General features: G+C 40.2%; 1 protein-coding gene across 1 annotated transcript in view; it reads right to left on the bottom strand.

Moving 5' to 3' along the window:
- Positions 1 to 4,056: 4,056 nt before the first annotated feature.
- bicc1 (BicC family RNA binding protein 1) overlaps positions 4,057 to 25,833 on the bottom strand; it is a 92,300-nt gene continuing 70,523 nt past the window's right edge. The window contains exons 13-21 of the mRNA XM_081392653.1: positions 25,647 to 25,788; positions 24,018 to 24,171; positions 23,767 to 23,923; positions 22,466 to 22,505; positions 20,889 to 21,043; positions 20,542 to 20,695; positions 17,424 to 17,581; positions 16,504 to 16,603; positions 4,057 to 7,201 (exon numbers count right to left, since the gene is read on the bottom strand). Coding sequence (XP_081248779.1) covers positions 7,071 to 7,201; positions 16,504 to 16,603; positions 17,424 to 17,581; positions 20,542 to 20,695; positions 20,889 to 21,043; positions 22,466 to 22,505; positions 23,767 to 23,923; positions 24,018 to 24,171; positions 25,647 to 25,788 — 1,191 coding nt within the window. The 3' untranslated portion in view covers positions 4,057 to 7,070. The remainder of the gene's footprint in view (positions 7,202 to 16,503; positions 16,604 to 17,423; positions 17,582 to 20,541; positions 20,696 to 20,888; positions 21,044 to 22,465; positions 22,506 to 23,766; positions 23,924 to 24,017; positions 24,172 to 25,646; positions 25,789 to 25,833) is intronic.

Raw genomic sequence — 25,833 nt, forward strand, 5'->3', positions numbered from 1 at the left:
TTAGAAGGTATTTTGAAAATGTGTCTCTTTTTTTTTTGTGTGTCCTCATAATAAAAGTCAATGAGGTCAATGATCAACCTCCATTGCAGGGGCAAAACCAATTGAAACATTCTTCTTTGTGTTCCGAAAAAAAAAAAAATATAATAATAATTTGTGAGAAATGGACCTTATGAACAAACTAATGGTAAAATCATTTCACATCCTGCTTCCAAAGCAAGGGACGCTTTTGAACGCTTTTGCATTTCTACAAAATCTAGTGTTAACAATAAACATGTTTATTAAAATGAGGCTTGAAACCATTCAAGCTTGAGTGTTTAAATATTTCACAATGATTGTAAATTATTTAAGCTTCTTTGTCAGTGCGACGTGTTCAGACAATAAATAATAATAATAAAATAATATATTCACTTCTGACACTATTCAACCGAAGAGGAAAACTTATTTGCATATGCAGATCATTAATAAAAATAAAAGTAGTGGTTGAAAGTCAAGTTTGAGCAAATTCATTCCTTAGCGCCCCCTGTTGGAGAACAAACAACAGCAATGCATTTACATTGGAAGAGGCATAACACACAGAACTCATCATTAAAACTTACAGAAATAGCCTATTTATCAAGCTTTTTATATTTTATGCTGTAAAAATATCAAATTCTGGACCTAATATAAATTAATTTATTCTCTATTATTATGTGGAACCCAAAAAAACGATCCAAGTAACGTGAATGAATTATTAATCATATAAATAATTGGCATTTACATTCAATTCCACAAGAAGATTTTCCCCAAAAAGTAAATAATTAATTTATAAAAATGAACCGGTCATAAACTTTAGTGAAACATTGTTATCACTGGTGTATTAAACTTTAATGTTAGTTTAATTCTCTATAAATATTTTTATTATATTATTAACTTAAATTCACACTTCAGAAAAATATTAATACTAAATATTATTGCAAACAGTCTGCAAAAGCATTTAAATTTCAAGTGCTGAGCTGTAATATTGGGATTGATAATCTGATTAGACAGCACATAGACACCCCCTTAAAATTCCCTCATCTGAAAAGAGTATAGTGACGTGGTCTGTCCATCGAGACTAGAAAATAATGGATGAAGTTATTTTGCTTAATATGAGCACACACATAATAAATGAATAAATAATAACTCCCTTTCCTTGATGTTTGTATCTGTTTATGAAAATATGTCTGAATGTTGCTGAGGGATTTAGTTTTGTTGTGGTGAAATAAGACACATTTCATCCTCCCAATAACCCTTGGACACTCTCTTCACATTGTATCCATAATCCAGACAATGTGGCGAGATTCAAAAGCTGGAATGTGAGCTTGCCAGAGGAAAATGAAAATTTTTTCCCCTCTTGTTCCAGCCGCAAGCTGTCCTGTTCCATTTCCAATCCAGGCCTGATTTACAGTATGTGCAGAGATAATCCATAAAAAAACACAATCTAGCAAAATATCAAAACAGTTACACCCAGTTTTCAGACTATACTTCTGTTTTTTTACAGATTCACATCTGCATAAAAACAGATAAAATGAACATACATTTCCCCAAAGTCTCTCTGTGTCTGTCTGTCTGTCTGTCTGTCTGTGTGTGTGTGTGAGCAAAAAGGACTTCAGTGAGATCACTGACATATTTGTGACATACTGTAATCAGGCAGAGCCGCATAAGCTCTGGTATGACTGGGTGTAGTTCATCTCAAAACACATTTTACACAGAGTCTTATGCCCGCTACACATTTTATGATTTTGGACTGTCTCATATGTAAGATGACCAATTGTGGTGATTTCTGTGGTCGTGGCTTCTAAAGAGAGGTTCAAAGACAGCCGTTGTCAAGGTCTTGCGACCAAAGATAGCCTGTGATAATTTTCGGACAGTGTCAGAAATTTAGCATGATCATCCGATTTTTATTAGTTTTATTTCAATATTCATGACACAATATAACATCATGAAAGTCTTTTCATGTTGTCACATAACAAAAAAAAAATTCTCTTATAAAAATACAGATTTGTGAGCATTCGGAGAACTGACGGTGTCAGAATAAACACGAAACACACGTGATCTTTGTCATGCTGTGAATCCGGCCAGTTGTGTCGTCATCAGAGCTTGTGCTCAGTCAGCCATCTGCTAATCGCTCTCACAGTACTTTGATGCCATTCGTCACAGCGATGTGGCGTCGGCACTGTCTCAATTCGGAAACAATTTATAACTGGCATGCACTGTTTAAAGTCAGCCGCCGATTGGCCGATACTAACTTGCAAGTGTCATCATCGTACAATTTACATACATGGAATGAGAGGTAGAGTTTTGTGTCATAAGCACAGCAGTGATAGGAAACCCCCGTTTTTGAATGACATATCCTAGTGATGACATGATAGATGGAGAAGAGAAGTGGTCCAAGTACTGAGCCCTGAGGCACCCCAGTGGCTAGATATTGCGGCTTAGTCACCTCAACTCTCCACGACACCCTGAAGGACCTACCTGAGAGGGAGGACTTGAAACATTGGAGTGTGTGGTACCTGAGGTGCCCTTCATCTTGAGGACTGACAAGAGGATCTGGTGGTTAACTGTGTCAAAAGCAGCAAACAGATCCAGCAAGATGAGTACTGAGGATTTGGAAGCTGCTCTTGCCAGTCCCAGAGCTTAAATAATCGAGAGCAGGGCAGTCTCAGTTGAGTGGCTGCTTTTGAAACCAGACTGAAGGTTGTCCAGGAGGTTGTTCTGTGTAAGAAAGGTAGAGACTTGGTCGAAAACAACTCATTCACAGGTTTTTGTGATAGCAGACTAATGCAGTTATAATGCAGTTAATAGAGAGAGAGAGAGAGATTAAACGTGTGAGTGTCTCTCAACAGTGTTTGGCGCCAGCGTCTAATAGCAAAACTGTAAGTTTTACATAATAACATAAAATGTAATTTTGTGGCAAAAATATGTAAATAATTTGTCGTTTTCATCGTTTACTAAATTTATTTGCTTGGTCAGTGTCATTGTGGGTTTTGGTTCTTTTTCTGTTGAAGGCTGTAAACCTTTGACCTTTGAAATAACTGAAATCATTTGGCGAAGTGATATGGAACTATAATGCAGTCAAGACTTGCCTGTAACTAATTTAGCTGTGCGTTTCCCTGAACATAATTGCACACTAGAATGTTCGTCAACCAATCAGATTCAAGCATTCAACAGCCCTGTAGTGTAAGAAAATGATAATCTCAGGTACTGATCATGTGCTTCATTTAATGTTAAAAGAATTTGATGTGAATGTAACAAGTAGGACCTGAGGGGTTACATTGGTGCTGTGACCTGGATGGGAGTGAGGTTTAGGGGGGGTGAGTGTAATGGAGGGGGGTTTGGGGGGGGGTGTAACCACCTAGTAAGAGATGTGCAGGTAAAACCTCACTCCCCTGATCTCAAGAGGCGCTCTAGCGACTAACACTAGAAACTGTGGTCTTTAGCCTCCTTGTTAGAGCACCCACCTCCTAAGCCAGAGACCCGAGTTTGAGGCCCGCAAAGAGCGGAGCGAGTAGGACCTGAGGGGTTTCATGAGTTTGACTATCATTTTGAGTGACCCTGAAATTTATTTGAGTGATGGAAATTTACCTCATTGAAAATAAATAAAAGGAAACAAGAACGTTCAAACTGTTAACTCAGTGAACAAACAAGTGTATTCTATGACAAATATTGTATCAGCCACTCAGTGTGTATTTTTTAATAATTCGTTGCTAGTGAGTGTGCTAGCAGAGAGAGCCCGCCCACATACTTTCCTGATTGGCTGTGATTTTGTTTGATTCTGTCGTCTCTTGAAGTCGTTTGGCGTCTGGTGTGGACAGATACATTTTGTGTCGCTGGATTCTTATTGCATCACGTCTGGTTAAAGCTAGTCTTTTTCCTCTCTACTGCCACTACATCTACTTTAGTCAGACATTCACAGATGTTCATGCCACTAATGAGGGAAATGAATTATTATGTTATATGTATGCATTTTTAAATACACAAAGCTAGACGTCAGACCCAAATGTCATGAGGATCATACAAATGGTGGAATAGCCAACATAAAATGGAAAGCTTTATTCTTTCATAACACCTCCAACTTATAAAGACCATCCAGCAATACCACATTTATGGCAATTATACAAATTTATGACCATCGTCATAGATCATTACAATGGAGTATATTACAAAATCTGCGCCAAGCTCACAGAAAAGTCAATCCCAAGGCACTGGCCAACTAACGTACATTTGGAAGAATAATACTGGTTAATGTGCTTCACTGCTCTGTACATTTGTGGACATGATGTATGTAACCTCATAACCCAGAGGTTACGCATTTGACTTTGGTTAAAAACATTTAAAAACGTGCTGGCCATGTGAAGGCCATGTCAGAAAATTAAGACGTCCCTTATTTTTCCCTCTTAGGGAGAGAACAAAACAATTCTACAAATGAATTACAATCGGTCTCTCACTAAAACAGCATTTGATGCATATAAAAGGCACTAATCTAAGATATATCAAAGTAGCAATTTACTGAAAACAAAGTCTATAAAATTAATTCGCTTTAAAAAACAAAACAAAAACAAGGAACAACCAATAAAACGCAAAAGCGTATGTGCTTAAACGGAAACATTTAAACCTAAAATGGCAAAGTGATTCTTTGCATAGTCTGTTGCATTTTATTATTACTAATAATATTTTAGGCTACACAGAGAGCTATTGTTTCACTCATTTGTCAGTCTCAATTTGATTAAAATGATTTGATTAATTACAAACCATTACACAAATTGATTGATTGGTTGATTGCTACTGTCTGTAAATTATCAAAGCAAACAACTTAAAAAAAGTCTATAAACAATCATAAGACAATACACAAAATACAAACTTAAATAGTACCTTTATCACGAGGTACAAATTCAATGTACTTAAGAGCTAAATGGAAGTACTAATTATTTACCATACATGTAAAGATAAAGCAATGCACTGCGAGATCGCTCTGTAAGTGGTACTTCCCAGTAAAACACTGTACCTTTGAGAGATCGATAGTCTTCGATTACTTTGGAAAAGTTGTCAGTGCAAGACAAAAGGCACTTGGTGGTATCAATACTTCGGAGTACATCTGGCAACATTCACAGCTTTAGATATAGTCAGAACTGAAAGACGTGCTTTGGAAATATCCGAAGAATACGGGAATACAAAGAGCTGGTTGGGATAGCGTAACAATGGTGGGAGAAGATAGAGGTAAACAAGCCGCTTTAAACCGTGTAGGAAGTCTAGAGCTCAAGAAAGCAGCACAGACTTTGGTCGCGTGCAGGAGAAAAGCCGTGGATTAAGCCATGGTTGGCTCTTAGAAGAATTCCAAGTGCGGTCAGTGAAGACTTGTGGTCTGTGGCGTTCAGGAAGGTGGTTGAAACAGAGCTGGTGTAATTTGCACTTCTGTCAGTGGCTAAAGAGAGGCACTATTTAGAGAGCTACTACTGACAGGCCGGCTATAAGCTCTAAAGCCAACAGCTACAGGTATAGCTCATCTGCATGACTTCGTTCTTCTGCAGAAACACAAAAGATATATTGTCCATTCAATGAAGGTCTAAAGTTGTATTGGACCCCATAGAGTGAGACAGTTGGGTTCCGGTACTAAAAACTCAATTTTTTTCATTGGGAAATTCATTTTTAGGATAACTTATAGACTGTTAAAGGTTGTTGATCGATGGTATATGCTTTTGCTGAAGCATCTGTTTGCATTATTTTAACATTTTTAAAATAATCGTAATTAATAGATGATTTTCATGGTACTACACTACCCATGATACTGTGTAGAAAAGTCCACCAATCAGTTGTGACGAGCAAATCAAGCCAAAAGATCTCTTTAGCACCAGCCCACTGGAAGCACCGTGAATGACGTACTCAAATCAGTCTCCCTAAAATATATAAATATTTGAACATGTACGCATATTTTGCAATAAGCTTAAAATATATTGTTTCTATAAATATAATCAACAGAATTAAATCGTTTTTTATTTGATTATGTCATTCGCAATGCATCATGGGATTGTAGTTCTTTCCTTCACTAAAGCCGTTAAGCACACAGTCTTGTACCTTTGTCTTTTTGGTCAATTTTCATACATTGGCTTCAAATCAAAGTTATGTTGTGATTCACCTTGTAGCTGGTTGGTGTGGCTAATGGCTTATAACTCACTTATAACTGGCTAAATCCCTATGGGAGAAATGAATGAAAAAAAATACTTCTGGAGCCAGCGCCGTTGAAAAAGTGTCCGGTCACTAATGCCATCTATTGACTATCATTGTATGGCCAAAAACAGATGAAACATTCTTTAAAATGTCTTCTTTTGTTTTCCATAGAAGAACGAAAGTCATACAGGAAATGATGCTAGAATTTTCCTTTTTTTGTGAACTATCCCTTTAAGAGTAAACAACTTACAGGTTCAGAAAAAATATATATTGACAATGTACAATGGACCTTAGTTAGGGTAGACGTCATATTTCATTTGCAAGCCTGTGAGGGATATACGTACACTCCATTTTATTTGTGTTGAATGCGTTTACTCTGGCTAAGGTCCATTAGTAATTACAACAGGCTGGTGATTTCACTGTGGTGCAGCCCGTGGGATGAGATGAGATTCCCTTATGGATAATTTGTGCAGAACACTTTGGCTTGATGTCCATTTAAGTGCTTTAAGTAAGATCCAAGCATATCTAATCAGGCGAATCTGTCCATAGATAAAGCATTTAGCATTTTTTTAAAGTGCAAAGAATTAGTATGGCAAAGCCTAAGACAAGCATATAAATAAACGTCTACCTGCTCCACATACAAGCACAGTGCAGGAGCTCCAATGTTCCTTCACAACATTTCCTTCATTTTAACACGAGTACCATATTGCATAATGTACCATACTGCAAATAATATTCAACAGTTCTTTGACCCTTAACCTCTGTTTCATGGACATTGTTTATTTGGCACAGTTTCAGAAGATCCGGGTTTTGGTCCAGTATTTTATGTCAGGTTGGGAATGGGAATTTGTGCAGTTCAGGCTGTCCGTTGATGCATTGGCATGGGCTCACCAGCGCCCGCTCACACTGGCAATGTCTGTGTGGAATTGGCGTGGCAGTCGACCGCTGGCGCCTCCTTCCAGGAACGAGGAGCGGATGTTGGGCGGCTCAAAGAGCTTCCTTCGGTTCTTGTTCAGCTCTGTCAAAACAAAAAGAGGGCTTAAATATTCATTGTTTACATTGCATACATGCAAGTTAAAGTGACGGTGAAGCAGAAGTTGAGACAGATCTTTTTTGTTTTATGAAGTACATCAAAAAGTTTAACCGATTATCGAAAAAGAAACCGATGTAGGGCAGAAACTTGGTTCTATGCATCGGTTGTTGACTGGATGTTGACAACCAGTAAGAAGTCATACTGGAAGATCCAGTCAAAACATTTAAAAAAAAAAAAACATGCACAGATGAATCATTCACTATAATAACATGGTGAATTTCCATTTAAAGGTGCTCTAAGCGATACCGGGAGTCGTAACTTCTTGTTGACATTCGAATTGTTGTCAAACAAAACGGAGGCTAGCTAGACCCTCCCTCCTCCTCATCCCGTCTCCTCCCTCCTCCCCTCCCTTCCGGCATAAAGGAAAGTTTACTCTCTACTTCATTCAATGTGTAATGTCGCCAAGTTAGATAAATGCTTTTATATATTGCAGAACAGAATGCAGAAAAAGAGAAACATTATCTTAAAATTGTTTCGCCACCTGAGGTTATAACTATAGCTCCCATACAAGGACGCAATAGTAGCATGATAACGTTAGCTTCGCGTTTCCCAGAGCATAAACGGCGGCGTCGTAAACAAATTTAGTCAAAGTTGTCAATAGCCCATTCAAATTCATAACAAACAGTGGGTGAAAACAATCATTCACATAAATTGTCGCCTACTGTGAATTTGCTTGATCATTTACAATAGGGATTGATCGCTGCTAGAAACATATATGTTGTATTCACCAAAGTTAACGCTGACTGCATAGTTCTAGCTAATTACATCCTTGTGTTGGTTTGGCGAACATGAACGTCTGTTTAGAAATAAAAATGGATTTACCTGTTCTGCAAAAACAGAGCAACTGAATGTCAGATTGTAATCCGTTCTGCCGGCGGAGTTCTCGCCACCTTTCGAAGGTTTTTCCGATGTAAATTCGGTACTTTGCGTGTTTCTTATCCTTGTCCCTCTTCTTTGCAATTTGTTCATCGGAACGTCGTCTCTTTGGTCGTGTGTCGGCCATAATTCAAACTTCCCTCTTCATGCTTCTCTCTCCTCCACACCCCCTTCATGTGTACGCGCACTAACCCCCCAAACCCCACCCTCAAATTCTTCTTGTCGGTTATTGGCTGGAGCACTGTTTGTTATGTTTCGTGGTGCGGGTGAGCCCAGTTTGTTTTTGTTGCTGTTTGTTGAGCCTGTGGTGTCTAGAGAGACCGCGTTTTTTTACAGTGTGTTCAGGGGACAGGCAGCTAGCGGATAGTGAGGAGATGTCTGCTGTATTTGACAAAAAATGTTTTGGCCTAAAAAACGTGTGACATCGCTTAGAGCACCTTTAATGCAGACTTCAACTCCACAGAAACACTGAGGCACTGCCGAAAAACTGAACTTGCTACATAGGCAGATGGTTCAATGACAAATAAGACTGTCTAAGATAAGGAAAAGGAATAATGTTTTGAATATCCAGTTTAAGACACATATGCCAAGTTCTTACACATGTAATGTTTATATTCATGTTTGAGTCTTAGGGTTTTGAAAAACTTTTAAATAGTATAACTATATTTAAATATAATGACTGTAAAAATGTCATCTGGTGCAAAAATTTTTTTTATATTTTGTCAGGATAAATAAGTTAGTTTTTTAAAACAATTTAAAATGTTTTTTTAACAAATATAAATTATTATTTATATATTTAATTGTTTTCTTGGGAATTTGTACTATTCCACCAAGTTTGCTTCAATTGCATTTCTCCAAAGAAAGATTTGACTAAATTACTGATATCTATTTGGAAAGCTCTACAAGGCAGCAAATCTATAGTGTGCTGCAGGGATGACTTATTTTTGTAGGCCAAAACCCAGAAACGAATTAGCATTGTAGCACTTCCAGTTCCATTGTCCTGGGAAGTCAATGGGTTTTGTTGTTGTTGTTGTTGTTGTTGTTGTTAAATGCCTGAAATATGGTCTGGTTAACACAAGCTCAATATATTTTCACGCTTTATTCTACGACATAAAATATACCAGTCATAGCCCCATGGAAGTTTTTATTTGTTTTTGAAAAAGGCGGTTGCTAACAAATGGCTAAATGGGGCTACACAGGCTGTTGGGGGCATACAAAAAAATCATTACACCAAACAGGAAAACGCATCTATTTTTGCAATTAGCTTGTCGCTTTCTCATGCATTATGCCTTAAAATCTGGTCAAAATAAGTTATACTACCTTAAAATGCTGCCTATATTGACAGCTCATTATGGTTTCGGAAGCTCAGAGTGTTCGCACTATGTTCTTATTTACATAGATGGATTTGGCAATGCCAATGTTCCCATTTTTTGTTTTGCTGTAGAGGACCCAAGCAAAGGAGGACATTTCTCTCACTGGGACCAAACTTGCATCAGCCCAATAGGATTGTGTTTTGGCATCTGAGGTCAGTCAGAGAAATAAACACGGGCCTGCAGACATTTCCTGTCCACCTCGTACCTCTACAATTTGGAATCCCATCTGTGCCATAATTTCACTTTTGACAATGAAAGGGCTACCTCAACCTTAGGCATTGTGTTTTATTCTCAAACCATGGGGCTGATAAAACAGGAACAATGTTTTTGTTTTAGTAAATATCCTGGCCAGACTGCAGGAAGTCATTATGGTTATCTAGCAGTGGGTGGTCGAAATATATCACAGATGTTCTAGATGTCTAAACGGCCAAGCTTGTCACTTCGACTTGCTGTCACGCTGGGCTGTGGACAGTCAGTCAACCCTGGCCGGTTATGTAAGTAGAAAGCCAAATCCAATTTCATCTCTGACACCTCAATAAATCATAACCGTAATCCCAAAACCCTGCAGCTGTCCAAATTACTCCAAGCTATTAAAAAGGAAAATCTTGCTTGGCATGTTGTGTCCATCTGCTATTATGGTTAATGTTCTATTGGTTGGTACCAAGTTTGATATTAAACTTTCGGTAACACTTTATTTTAAGGTGACGTAGTTACAAAAGTTACATGTACTTACTATAGTAATAACAGTAAATTATGCATATTAACAAGCAACTAACCCTAAACCAAACCTTAACCTTATATTAAGTGCATGTAATTAACTACCATTACCAAAATCCCTTTAAGGAAAGTCATTTAATTCGGCAGCCATCTTTGAAGCGTTTTTTTTTTCTCTCTGGAAGCTATTTCAGTCATGCAAGTACAGATCCTACCTCTTTGAATGGGGAAACATCAAATTCTCCAGAGCTGTTCACCATGTTTACAATTCAATTTCATATTTGAAATCACCAATGAAATCTGACAACAACTTTCTCATAAATGTTGTTTCTAAACACTCAAATCATGACAAAAAAATGACATTTTTTAGGCTGGACCAGCCAATACGCATGTGTCTCATGTGTTTCTTTCAGTTTTTCCCCTCCGTTTGGACTTCTTGTTTTTTGTGGTCATCCAGTCTGAAATGTTGACTACAAACACAGAGGTTTTTCAGATTTTAGGTCACGGCGCTCTTACCGTATTTATGATTTTTTTTGCCATTCTCACTGTATTTACGGTTGTTGAAGTTTTCTAACCTATTTGGCAAAAGGGAAGTTTTTCTCAAGTCAGGTGGTACATATTTAAAAATGTTTCAACTTTATACTGAATAGGCACTGGCAGCCAAGTTTTATTGAGAGCCCATTTTGCCAGTTGTGAAGTACCCCTTTAAGTGTAAATAGTACGTCTTCAATGAATGTACATGTGGCGAGGGGGGCGTGGTTCAGCGAGGTCTGCGACAGGAGAGAGAGCGGGGAGAGAAGCAGCGGTAAGTGGGTTAAATACGAAATGATTGACACCTGTGTCTCGTTGCAGTAATTGGCGTGGGGAGACTGCATTTAAGGAGAGCTCTCACAGCCATCGAGGAGAGAGAAGGGCTGAGCACTCGTGGGACACACTGGAAGCGGACTGAGACACTTGTGGACTGAGGAAACAGAACTGCTTGTTGCTGTAACATTATATTGAGTTTGTGAGCGCATGTGGCGCGATTGTTATGTACGAATTGAGTTTATTATTAAAGTACCCACGAGTCTCAGCCAGCCGACCCTGGTCTCCTTCCTTCTCATAAACAGATCTAAAGGGATTTATATTACACTGGTGCCGAAACCCGGGAAGGAAGGAGAACGCCGCCGCCGAAATGCAATCTCTGCCAGGAACATCGGGAACGCCATTTGCGGACATCATTACATCGCTCGCGGGTCTACATCAAGAGAACCATCAAGCCCTGCTGGACTTGCGGGCCGATCAGGAGAAACGGTTCCACGTGATGATGCAAGCCCAGCAGGAGGACCGCGAGCTGTTCCGGAGCTGGCTGGACCGGGGGGTTCGGACGGAGTCGGCTTTCCCCGGCGCTGCGGCCACCGCAGCAGCTCACATGCCTCTGAGTAAGATGGGACCCGCTGATGATCCCGAGGCCTTCATGGACTTGTTTGAGCGGACGGCCGAGGCATGTGAGTGGCCACAGGCCAGCTGGCCGGTGCGCCTGATACCACTGCTGTCGGGGGAAGCCCAGAAGGCTGCTCAACAACTGCCCGTCCAGAACCTCCTGGTGTACGCCGATCTACGACGAGCTATTCTCCAAAGGGTCGGCCTCAACCCTGAACAACATCGACAGCGCTTCCGCTCACTGGAATTGGCGGAAGCGGGCCGACAATTTGTCCTGGCACAGCAGCTCCGGGACTCGTGCCGCAAATGGCTGTTGGCCGGAGGAAGCGACGCCGAGGACATTATCAACAAGGTGGTACTGGAGCAGTTCATTTCCCGGCTGCCAAGGAGGACTGCCCAGTGGGTCCAGTGCCACCGACCGGCGTCGCTGGATCTGGCCATCCAACTGGCGGAGGACCAGATGGCGGCGTGCTCCGGGGTCGGCGAACCCCTGCCATCAATCTCTCTCTCTCCCTCTCCCCCTGTCCCTCTCTCTACCCCTCCCCCTAAACCTGTTCCTTTCCCCAGGACCCGTATCAGTGGCCCGCCACGGGCCTACCCGAGATGGAGGGCTGGAGCGGAGCTTCCAGCCGGGCCGCGGGGCCCCGTCAGGGGGCCGGGGTCCCAGGAGGGACTCGATGGCGCTGCTGCATTCTCCCCACGCCAATCACTGGACCCACTTTCTGCCACTAGGGCGGCGGGAAAACCTGGGCCGGTCTGTTGGCGTTGCGGGGATCCGGGCCATTTCGTGGATAGGTGCCCGGTTATGGAGGTGGGGACGATGGTCCGGATCCCGGACGTCCCGCAGACCGCCCCTGATCAAGCCGGGTTGTACCAGATACCTGTGAGTATTAAGGGGGGTACCTATCAGGCATTGGTGGATTCTGGTTGTAACCAGACCTCTATCCATCAAAGCCTGATACAATCTGGGGCATTGGATACGGGCCGCATGGTTAAGGTGAGGTGTGTGCACGGGGATATAGTGGAATACCCGTTAAGAGCCATCACTATTAAATTCAAGGGACAAAATCATTGTGTGGAGGTGGCAGTTAGTCCGCGCCTCCGACATCCGTTAATTCTGGGGACAAATTGGCCAGGTTTCGCACAATTATTGGGGTATTTGACAACGGATGTCTCTGGGGAAAAGAGAGGGCGGGGAAGGGGAGCTAGCACTCAGGTGGGAGAGGCTGTACCTGGACCTAGCGGGTCTGTTTCAGAGGATGCGAGCGGCGTGGAGAGGTTAAACCTCTCCAACCGCGATGACTTTCCTCTGGAACAGTCGCAAGATGAGACGCTCAAACATGCATTTGAACAGGTCCGTTCCATCGATGGGCAGCCCCTCCAACCTGATCGCGCGCTCTCCTATCCTTATTTTGCCATAATTAAGGACAGGTTGTATCGAGTGACCCAAGACACTCAGACAAAGGAAGATACAACCCAATTGTTAGTACCACGGAGCCGTCGGGAAATGCTTTTCCAGACGGCGCATTGTAATCCGATGGCTGGGCATTTAGGAATGACTTCCACACTAAATCGTCTAATGACCCGATTCTTTTGGCCGGGCATTCACGAGAACGTGCGCAGATGGTGCGCGTCGTGTCGTGAATGTCAGTTGGTGAACCCACCGGCCGCCCCAAAAGCGCCTTTGCGCCCTTTACCTCTCATGCAGGTCCCCTTCGAGAGAATTGGTATGGACCTCATCGGGCCATTAGAACGAACCGCACGGGGACATCGCTTTGCGTTGGTCATAGTGGACTACGCAACGCGATATCCCGAAGCAGTGGCGCTCCGCACCATTTCCGCTAAAAGTGTGGCGGACGCATTGTTTCGTTTAATCTCCCGCGTGGGAATCCCGAAAGAGATTCTCACGGATCAGGGCACCGCGTTTATGTCTCGCACGTTAAGCGAATTGTACGAATTATTGGGCATTAAATCGGTACGAACCAGTGTCTATCACCCACAAACGGACGGGCTGGTCGAACGGTTTAATCGCACGTTGAAGACAATGATTCGTAAATTCGTACAAGAGGACGCGAAAAATTGGGACAGATGGCTAGAACCCCTCTTATTTGCTGTGCGCGAGGTCCCGCAAGCCTCCACGGGGTTTTCCCCATTCGAGCTTCTTTACGGACGTCAGCCTCGCGGGGTTTTAGACGTCCTGAAAGAAACTTGGGAGGACGGACGCTCGGATAGCAAAAATGAAATTCAGTATGTCGTGGACCTGAGAGCAAAACTCCATACACTGGGGCGGCTCTCTATGGAGAATTTGCTCCAGGCTCAGGACAGGCAAAGCCGGCTATATAACAGGGGAACTAAGCTTAGAGAATTCACACAGGGAGATAAAGTGCTCGTGTTACTACCAACTTCCAGCTCTAAATTATTAGCTAAGTGGCAAGGACCCTTTGAGGTCACACAGCGAATAGGCGATCTCAATTATGAAGTAATACGAACGGACAGAGGCGATTCACGACAGATCTATCACCTCAATCTCCTGAAAAAGTGGAGTGAGGAGGAGTCAGTGTTGCTTGCAACGGCAGTGAGTGGGGAGGAAGATCTCGGGCCAGAGGCGATCGTAAAAGGGAAATCTCTCGCCCTGGCCCCCGGAGGAGATCACCTCTCGCCCTCGCAGCTCGCTGACATTGCAAAGATACAATCTGAGTTTGCAGATGTGTTTTCGCCCCTGCCCGGTCGTACTAATCTGATTCAGCACCACATTGAGACGGAGCCGGGCGTGGTAGTTCGCGGCCGGCCATACAGGTTGCCTGAACACAAAAAAAAAGTGGTTCAGACCGAATTAGAGGCAATGCTGGAGTTGGGGGTAATCGAGGAGTCTTACAGTGACTGGGCGAGCCCGATAGTTTTAGTTCCTAAAACGGACGGCTCGGTGCGGTTCTGTGTAGACTATCGCAGGGTGAACGCAGTGTCGAAATTCGACGCATATCCAATGCCGCGGATTGACGAGTTGCTTGATCGGTTGGGCTCGGCTCGTTTTTACTCGACATTGGACTTAACGAAAGGATATTGGCAGATCCCCTTATCTCCCATGTCCAAAGAAAAGACGGCTTTCACCACGCCGTTTGGATTACACCAATTTGTGACACTTCCTTTCGGGCTGTTCGGGGCTCCGGCTACGTTTCAGCGCCTTATGGATAAGGTTCTGCGGCCCCACACTGCATATGCCGCTGCTTACTTGGATGATATTATCATCTACAGTAATGATTGGCAGCGGCATATGGAGCATGTGAGGGCCGTTCTTAGGGCGCTGAGACAGGCGGGGCTGACGGCCAACCCGAAGAAGTGTGCAGTTGGGCGGTTGGAAGTAAGGTATCTGGGTTTCCACTTAGGTCATGGGCAGGTGCGTCCTCAAATTGATAAGACCGCAGCAATTGCAACCTGTCCGAGACCTAAGACCAAAAAGGAGGTGAGGCAGTTCCTGGGGCTGGCGGGATATTATAGAAGGTTTATTCCTGGTTATTCGGACCTCACCAGCCCGCTGACTGACCTCACTAAAAAGGAAGTGCCAGATACGGTCCAGTGGACGGAGCAGTGCCAACAGGTTTTTACCAAGGTTAAGGCTGCTCTGTGTGGCGGGCCGCTCTTACACTCCCCTAACTTTTCTCTCCTTTTTTTGTTGCAGACTGACGCGTCGGACAGGGGGCTGGGTGCTGTACTGTCCCAGGAGGTGGAGGGGGAGGATCGCCCGGTGCTGTACATTAGTCGCAAGCTCTCGAAGAGAGAGACTAAGTACAGCACCATCGAGAAGGAATGCTTGGCTATCAGGTGGGCGGTCCTCACCCTTCGCTACTACCTCCTGGGGCGGGAGTTCACCCTCTGTTCGGACCACGCTCCCCTGCAGTGGCTCCACCGCATGAAGGATACCAACGCGCGGATCACTCGTTGGTATCTCGCTTTACAGCCTTTTAAGTTCCAGGTGATCCACAGGCCGGGTGTACAGATGGCTGTGGCCGACTTCCTCTCCAGGAGGAGGGGGGGGGAGGCTGCAGGCCGGATGGCTCCCCGGCCTGAGTCGGGCGGTGGGGGTATGTGGCGAGGGGGGCGTGGTTCAGCGAGGTCTGCGACAGGAGAGAGAGCGGGGAGAGAAGCAGCGGTAAGTGGGTTAAATACGAAATGATTGACACCTGTGTCTCGTTGCAGTAATTGGCGTGGGGAGACTGCATTTAAGGAGAGCTCTCACAGCCATCGAGGAGAGAGAAGGGCTGAGCACTCGTGGGACACACTGGAAGCGGACTGAGACACTTGTGGACTGAGGAAACAGAACTGCTTGTTGCTGTAACATTATATTGAGTTTGTGAGCGCATGTGGCGCGATTGTTATGTACGAATTGAGTTTATTATTAAAGTACCCACGAGTCTCAGCCAGCCGACCCTGGTCTCCTTCCTTCTCATAAACAGATCTAAAGGGATTTATATTACAGTACAACAAAAAAGATTAGATCTGTGCATTATGACCAACATATAAACTTAAAGCAGCTTAATTGAGAAATCCTTAAAAATTACATGCCATTTAATGTAATTTGTTAACTCGAGTAAATAAAAATAAACAATTAATAATAAATATGCAATTTCTATATATATGCATTCTAATATATATATTATATATCATATATAAAAAAATCAATGTCTTAAAAATAAAACTGTATATATATATAAAGGTGTATATATATATTATATTATTATTATTATTATTTTTTTCTGTGGAATCAAGAAATGTACAGAGAATCCTTAAAGGTTACTGGTAATAGTATTTATTACACCCTAGTTGTTTGTTTGAAAGGGAACTGACCTGAGATGGCCAGCAGCATTTTCCTGCGGGCTCCGAATGTAGTGATGCCGAGCTCTTTCAGGTCTTGATCGGTCAGCGTGAGGAATGTTTGAAGGTCAATCTGATAAAAAGATAGATATTGCATTTTTACTTTGGACTTTCAGAGAAAAATTTGTGTGGTCAGAGACATATTCCAGAATCAAACCTGCATCTGAGTGCATGTGCACTGACAACTACACTCTTTCTCTAACTTTCTGATGATATGTTTACAAGATACAAGCCAGAACCAAACATTGGACTCCACAGTGTTATCTTTGGCATCTTATACAGTGTTTGGCATATTGTATGAATCACAGAACTATCTTTTGGCTTTTCTAAGGCTTTCAGTTCTGTGCTGGAAGTTGCGTTACAGTAACCTTAGGCCAGTTTCAGACAGCATACGCAAGTGACATAGAGCTGTCACGCTGACAGTGTTTCTTCTCCGTAACAATGCTGTGGCTCTACACGTTACTACATTGAGCATTTCTTTTAATAAAAGCCATCAATTATAAAAATTGGAGCTGGTCATTCATAAATAACACATATTAAATATTAAAAATATGATATATTGTGAAATCTAATATATATGAGATGAAAAATGTATATCCAAATTGTTCAGATTCATTATGTGTGAAAATTGCATTAAACCTGACAGATGTGTTTGTTCAAAAAATGAGTTAGCTGTTCACTCCAGTATTTCATGTTGCGTCATAAAAGCCTATTTTGCCAAAGACTGTGCTGAAAAATAAAGTTTAAAGTGCCCTCTAAAGCTAAAATAATCTAAGCGCTGAAAGACATAAAACATAAAAACAACCTCCCGGTGACAGAAATCATCTAAAATTAATTTACGTGCTCTCATATCAAACAGCAACACTAATAGAGAAGATATCGGCAGTCTGTACCTCCTGCTGTTGGAAGACGTCGGTATACTTCCCGAGGCCAAGTTTACTGAAGAGCTCAGGCAGATCAGATCCTTTGAAAGATGTGTTGAGATTACAGCCGTTAGTTCCCGTCACTGACGAGATGCAGTCCATGTAGTTGCTGCTGCTTAGGTAGTGCTCTAACCCACAATACATAAAAAAAATAGTTACCAATGTTTACCAGGTTACCAAAACAAACCAAACCAAAACAGCATTTTAAGGCTTCACAGATACTTTGTCTTGGTCAAGATGCGTTCACACCCTGGTGAAAAACAAGTGCGCTTAATTTTATTTAATGTGCACTTGTAGTGTACTTCAAATCTTAGAAGAATTTTTGGTTACACTTTATTTTACAGTGTCCTTGTTTCATATGTTATATGTATTTACCATAATAATAAGAGTAAATTATGCATAATTACATGCACCTAACCCTCAACCAAACCCGGTAACACTTTATTTTACAGTGTCCTTATTACATATGTAACATGTACTTACCATAGTAATAACAGTAAATTATGCATAATTACATGCACCTAACCCTCAACCAAACCCTAACCCTATAGTAAGTACCTGTACATGTAGTTGCTTAATATTACTCAGTACTTAAATATATAATTACACTGTAACAATGACACCTTAAAATAAAGTGTAACCCCAAACCCTAACCATCTAGTAAATACATGTTAATTAATATTACTCAGTACTTAAATATAATTACACCCTAACAGCGATAAAGTTAAAATAAAGTGTAGAAAAGAAAGACAAGAAAGATAATATAATACTTACTGTAAGTACACTTTTAATAAGTGCATTTTGTACGTGTCAAATAGATTTACTTTCAAGCATGTTTTAAATCATTATGTTTAATAATCTTTTGTTGTGATTTAAAGTACTTATTTTGATGTGCTGACTTAAGTAAAATACTTGGAATTGTAATTTAATTTTAACTGCAATGTTTTCCCCTGTTACATTTAAAGAAAATTTATTTTAAATGTACTAATTTGCAATTTGTGTAATTACAAATATATTTAAATATGTAGAAGTTACATTAAATTACATTTTAGTTTACCATAAATGCTTGGCAGTATATTTGGCAGTACACTTAACATTTTTTCAAAGCCAATAGAATTATGAAATTATAAATAAAGATGTACTTAAGTTCTACTTAAGTATGTCAAAAAAGCGATATTAAAGCTCCAACATGTAACAATTTTGTAATAAAATTTCCGAAAATAACTTGCACAGTGTGATATATTTCCTCCAGTTGTGTACTTACAATATCTCAAAAGTCTCCAAAGATTTTTTATTTCAGAGAAATTCCGATTTTAAAAAACTGTCCGTCCTGGAAAAGAAATGTCGCCTCTCAGTGACGCAATGTCCGCACTATTCCTTTTTTTCCGGTGTGGACCATGTGATATTACACCACACCGGAATATCACATGGTCAAATGCGGAAGTGGTGGTTATAGCGTTATTGCCATAGACTGTATGGTTATAGCTGTTATGGATCACGATTACTCTTTGGCGAGTATTGAAGTGCCAACAAAACGAAAGCGTCCATATTCGGATACACGCAGACTGTGTGACAAACGGAGGAATAAAACCCGGATAAATATTGGCCAGGCATTTTCGAGATGGAGGGAGCTGCGCGACAATCTTGGACTTGACAGAGACTCTGCTCTCGCGAGTGTATTGATAGACAGGTAAGCAAATAATTTTTTTTTTATTGTACAAGTAACGTAATAGTTACAGTAAAGATGATTTTAATAGATATGAATTAATGACAAATAGCTGTAAGTTGTAACGGGATAATATAGCATAACATTTCACGTTCCTTGCAGTTCATTAATTATGATGACATAAAATAATACGATCAGACATACAGGTAATACAAAAACGAATAAATTACCTCATCCGTGATCATGATTCATTAATTCCATATAGATACATCGCTAGATGGTGAAAGCGCATTAAAAACGACATCTCCCATCGTCACCTCCTTCATAGCGTCATAAAGTTTCGCCTTTGTTATTGTTGGAAACTGCGCCCTCTTGTGGTCAATTTTTTTTTACATATTGGAGCTTTAAGTTTAATTTAAACTAAAATACATTTTCCTTTAATTATTCTAAGTAATTGACATAATTATGATTTCATTTTTTCATTTAATTGCAAATATGATGCAATTAATTGTCTGAAAACATTACAATGAAGTTTATTCTTTTAAAGAATATTATTTGCGTAATAAGTACTCTTAAAGGAGAACTCCGGTCAATTTTAATATTGAGCTAATTTTTTTGTACATTTGGAGTGCTGTCAATACAGAGAACAACGAAAAAATCGGTGTTGCCTACACCGAGTTATTCTATTTTTAAAATTTGCACCCTGTTGACTTCAATGGGGCAAGTTCTAAACCTGCTTTTAGCCTCTTAACATCCTTGATGTGTCATTACAAGTGCTCAGCCATGTGAGTGATTCCTTTAGAGTGAACGCGGGTCAATCTGACTGCAGTAGATGTGAAAGATATGTATAAAAATGATGTTATTTAAGCCAGCGCACATACCTGTGTTTACATCCTGTTTTCGGTTGAAGTCCAAAGTAGTCGATTGTCGAGTTCACGCGCATAGGTTTAGTTACCTATGATCACGCGCGTGAACCCGCGCATATCTTATTCTAAAAATAGAATAACTCGGTGTAGGCAACACCGATTTTTGTCGTTGTTCTCTGTATTGACAGCACTCCAAATGTACAAAAAAATTAGCTCAATATTAAAATTGACCGGAGTTCTCCTTTAAGCATAAAGTAAAATTAAGTTTGAATGCACTTCTTCACATTGCAGTGATTTGCAGTAATAAAGCGACTGGAAGTTAGCTTAGTAACATGCTAACGTTAAAATCTAGTACATGTTAGTTGAGTTTCTTGTGTCGTCCGCTTGAGGAGTAAAATCAGTGTTTGTTAACGGAGCTGCCTATGTATCAATTCTGTCACCTATAAAGTTAAATTATGTTTTAAATTACCTTTAATATCACTAACATACTGATATTTAGCAATTTTTGTCTTTTATTTTGTCACATTAATACAGTCCTGTTGACTGAAGAGCACACCTGTTTTGTTCTGCTTCCTTTTTGGACTGATGGGAGAGGGGAATTCGCTGTGTATCGGGAGCCCGCTCCCATTCCTTTCCCTCCAGTTATCCGAGTCGCTGCCACTCGCCATCCCCTCTCTACTGTTGGAGCGGGACAGGGCTAGAGGCGACCCCTTAGACAAATACATATCACAGATCATGTTTATTCCACTAAAAACCTGCAGTGATGTATCATTACAAAATGATAAAAACAAGCCTATAGGCACTGCCAGAGCTAAGCAACATCAGTGAGAAAGAATGCACCGGATGAACTACAATCATAGGAGGCATATGCTTCTCCCATCTGCTGGAGTTTTTTGACTTTACCTCATATGTAGTTGACATGGTAGGTTTATAAGAGACGTGGTTCGCCCTGCGCAGCTCCTTAATAGTTTCTGCAGGCATAGACTTTGAGAAGCCCAGACCGCTCCATGTGTTTGTGGGGGTACGGACCTCCGTCACCACTGGCTTCTTTAACATGGCTGAAACGAGAAACACAGTCGAAGTCACTGCCTATGCATCACACTTTATTCAGAATCACACATGTGAATCTCATCAAGAATTATGCCAGTTTCCAGTCCTAAATAGAAAAATATATATTTACATTACAATTTACAACATTTATTTATTTTATATTCCATTATATATTTTATAATATATACAATATAATATATATATAATTATATATATTATAAAATATAATTGAATTGTATATATAACTGAATATAAATATTATATATATATTTTTTTAATAATTAATTTTAATTGTATAATATTACTTTTCATTAAAGCAATTTTCTTGAAATGACAAGACATTTCCAAGCAATAGCCTATTGACATCATATCCGGGAGATAAGTGAGTAAAATCACTTCGCTTATCCCGTGCGAATGCGCCACACGGAAATCAGATGTGGGGGGGTAATTTCTAAATCACACGTGGTCCCGACGACATAGGCCTTACGTCGACACAGACGGACTAGGTGTGACAGATAGACAGTATAAATATAAAAATAAGAGAGAGAAACAAATGAACAAAAAATGCTGAAACATAAACGGTATTGATGTTTTTTTATGAGAATTTATAATTAGTTGGTCTAGAATTTAAAGGGATAGTTCACCCAAAAATGAAAATTCTGTCAGTAATTACTCACCCTCATGTTGTTCCAACGCAAAAAGTATTCTCGTCGCTTGATAAACTTAAGATTCAGCCACTGTGGTCACTTGGACTATATTAACGATCTCTTTAATAACTTTTCTGGGCCAGCAAGTTTCAGTCCCTTAGAAGTCTATGGAGGAGGGAGCCAGCTCTCAGATTTAATCAAAAATATCTTAATTTGTGTTCCGAAGATGAACGAAGGTCTTACGGGGTTGGGACAACATGAGGGTGAGTAATTACTGACAGAATTTTCATTTTTGGGTGAACTATCCCTTTAATGCCAAATTCCCTAACATTGTGCTAAATCGGCCAAACCCAGAGTTTTACAATAAAACCGTGCCACATTTCAATACAGTTCCAACATAAATCATTAACAAAGAACCGTTAACAGTATGAGGTAAAGAAAAGCGTTTACACTGGGTACATTCCGCATTCTCAGGCCCATAGTTTACAGTGTGAACACTGGACACAGGACGTGAGGTGTGGAGAAGCTTTATGAGGCAGAGTTTATTTACCGTGAATGTGAAACAGGACTTTAATGACACCCTACTCATTGCCAGACATTCAGCATATGAAGACACTGTAGTCTTGCTTTGTTCATTGCTGGCACACTAGACTAAACATAACCGGTTTCCAATTCCTCAAACCGCCTACCAGCAGAATTGTTTTTAACAATATAGATGGGTGGGAGACACTCTTAAAGTTCGGTATAGAGCTTTAACTGCGTTCTGATTGGTCAGTCACATACCTTTGGTCGCCAATAACTTCTTTTGCTCGTAGTCGAACGCCTGTAGAGGTGAACAGAGAGAAAGCAAAGAATGTTTAGGCTGTTGGAAAGGATTTAAGAGTTATGTCCCTCATTTCTCCTGTCAGATTGGTTTATAGTATGAGAAAGGAAAATGGTAAACATTGCCTCATTCTTTCAAAACCATTTAGCAGACTGTGGCGGACAGAATAGTGTTGACTTTCTGTCGTTTTAGAAACACTGCATTGTCTTGAGAGGCAGGACATGAGATCACGACACAGACACAGGCGCACATATACTGCCGGTCAAAAGTTTGGAATAATTCAGATTTTTTTAATGTCTCTTATCCTCACTAAGGCTCCATTTTTTTAATCAGAAATACAGTAAAAACAGGAAAATTGTGAAATTTTATTAGAATTTAAAATAACTTTTTCTATTTTAATATATTTTTTAAAGGTAATTTAATCCTGTGATGGAAAAGCTGAATTTTCAGCATTATTTCTCCAGTCTTCAGTGTCACATGATCCTTCAGAAATCATTATATTAAGCGGATTTGCTGTTCAAGATTTTTTTTTTGCTATTAATGTTGACAGTTTTTGATGCTTAATATTTTTGTGGAAACCGTGATACACTACCATTCAAAAGAAATTAATACTTTTATTTGGCAAGAATGCATGAAATTGATCAAAACTGACAGTAAAGGCATTTATTTATTGTTACAAAAGGTTTCTATTTCAAATAAAAGCTGTTCTTTTGAACTTTCTATTCATCAAAGAATCCTGAAAAAAGAATTATCAAGGTTTCCACAAAATTATTAAGAAATACTGTTTTCAAACGCAAAAATTGTTTTCAATGCTGATAATATTAAGAACCATTATTAATAATTGAGCACCAATAATCACTGATAATAACTGAGCACCAAATCGTCATATTAGAAAGATTTCTGAAGGGTCATGTGACACTAAAGACTGAAGTAATGATGCGGAAAATTCCGCTTTGCCATCACAGGAATGAATTACATTTTAAAAATACATTCAAATAGAAAAGAGTTCTTTTAAATTGTAATCACAATTGACAAACTTTTTACTGTATTTTTGATCCAATAAATACAGCCTTGGTGAGCATAAGAGACTTTCAAAAACATTAAGAAAACTGAAACTTTTGACCAGAGTGTAGCTATTATATCCATGAGGGGTGTTAGTCTGAAACGCTGAGAGTTAAATGTGATATTCACGGCTGCTAATTGTTTTTTAAACTAAGGGAAGCGCCTGACGAGATTCGAAGTGACATTAAGAGTGCATCACCTGCATACTGGAGAAGGAGGACTGGGGAGAAAGGCGGATTCTGTCCGAGTTCTGCTGAGCGGCCCGTTCCGCCGCTCTCTCGCTCCCCGGAGCGCGTTTATCAGCCACCGGACTCTCAGAGGCGCTGGAGTCAGAGTCCGACAACAGACACTCTGAACTAGATAGGTAAAAGAATAGGAGTAAACATGTTGCATTATCAGCTACCTCTAACGTGGACTAGTGATTGACTGTCGAGTGATGTGTGTTCGTACTGTAGGAGGGAGTTCTTGGTGCCCTGTAGCAGCTCCAGGGCTTGCCTCTTTCCTGATGTTGTCTTACAGGACGCCAACATCTGCTTCAGTTCATTGCTGTTTCCCGAGTGAGAAGGGCTTCGGGGCATGCCCACCTCCACGAACGTATCCGAGCCTGAAACACACACACACACATATAGACGCGACGGTGTTTTTCTTTCCTCAAGCCTACATATTGAACGTTTTAGCTGAGTAGTTTGAGATTGTATTCCTGCAGCACTCAGCATCAGAGAATCTAACACGCCATTTACCATCACTGCTTTTAAGGAATAACGAGATTGAATTGACTTCGCCTCATCTGAAAGCAAAAACACACAGGCTAAATGGATGTAGGGCCAACTCAAACAGCTTTAACAATGCCGGAGCACGGAAAACCTTGGCCTTGTATTTCCACAAATGCCCCGTTCATAGAGCAGGAAGGAATGGTATTACCATTTGGAACTGAGTTTATATTTATCCATAATTAGACTGACCAAAGTCAGTAAATTCTCGGCTTTCAATCTAGAGAAGGTCAAGGAGTTGTTTCAAGTGTTCATCAAACGGTTGACAGGATTCAGCAGTGAATGTCACTGGTTGCATTAGGCATGAATAAAGGTGAGTATAATATATCTTTCAATTTATTTAGCCTTGGAAATTGGCATGCATGAAGTGTTGATTCACATGGCATACATTGCAATACAAATAAAGCTTGCTGGCATTTACCAGATAAAATTACTCAATTCTGACAAATGTCAGGAATCACTCTTGTAGAGTACGCCATCACACTTAATTGACTTTAGGAATGTGTGTGTGTGTGTGTGTGTGTGTGTTTGTGTGTGTGTGTATCTATACACACGCACGCACACAAACACACACATTATAGTGTTTGGGATTGAAAGAATTCTCTTATGCTCACCACGGCTACATTTATTTGATCAAAAATACAGTAAAAACTGTAATATTGTGAAATATTTTAAAGAACTGCTTTCTATTTTAACATATTTCAAAATGTCATTTATTCCTGTGATGCAAAACTGAATTTTTTGCATTATTACTCCAGTCTTCAGTGTCACATGATCCTTCAGAAATCATTCAAATATGCTGATTTGATGCTCAGGTAATATTTCTTCTTATTATTATTATCAATGTTGAAAACAGTTGTGCTGTTTAATATTTGTTGTGGAAATCGTGATACTTTCAGGATTCTTTGATGATTAGAACTGTTTAAGCTTAAAATAGATCATATAAAATATAAATAATTTTATCAAATTATATAAATAATAAAATTATATATACAATTGTTAATAAAAATTTACAAATTAATTATAAATTCAATTCATAGATTATTAATAATATAATATACAATCAAACCAAAAATTATTCAGACACCATATATCATTTTGGATATTTTTTTACTAGTGGGTGCAGAACACTATAGTTCATTTATGTAAGTTAGGATAGCAAGGTGTCTGAATAAATTTTGGTTTGACTGTAAAATATAAAATTATATAAATAATTTATGGAAAATCAGACAAAATTTCAAGTCAAGTAAGTGATTTTTGCTGTGGAGAGAAATGCATCTTGTAATGAGGAGCTGTGGGTAATGCAGACCTTGGTCTTGGCTGGACTTGCTGGACATTGGTTCAGAAGGGCAGTGAGGACTGGCTTCCTGCACGGAGTCACCATGAGCTGCGGTCAGAACTTTATCTGCGAGAGACGCTGCAGACATTCTGCTGTACATGGTGCTGGGCTGCTACACAACACATGCACACAATATTCTGGTCAAGAGGAAGTCCAA

The sequence above is a fragment of the Scardinius erythrophthalmus genome, assembly GCF_964197995.2.
Source record: "Scardinius erythrophthalmus genome assembly, chromosome: 18".
Classification (NCBI taxonomy): Eukaryota; Metazoa; Chordata; class Actinopteri; order Cypriniformes; family Leuciscidae; genus Scardinius; species Scardinius erythrophthalmus.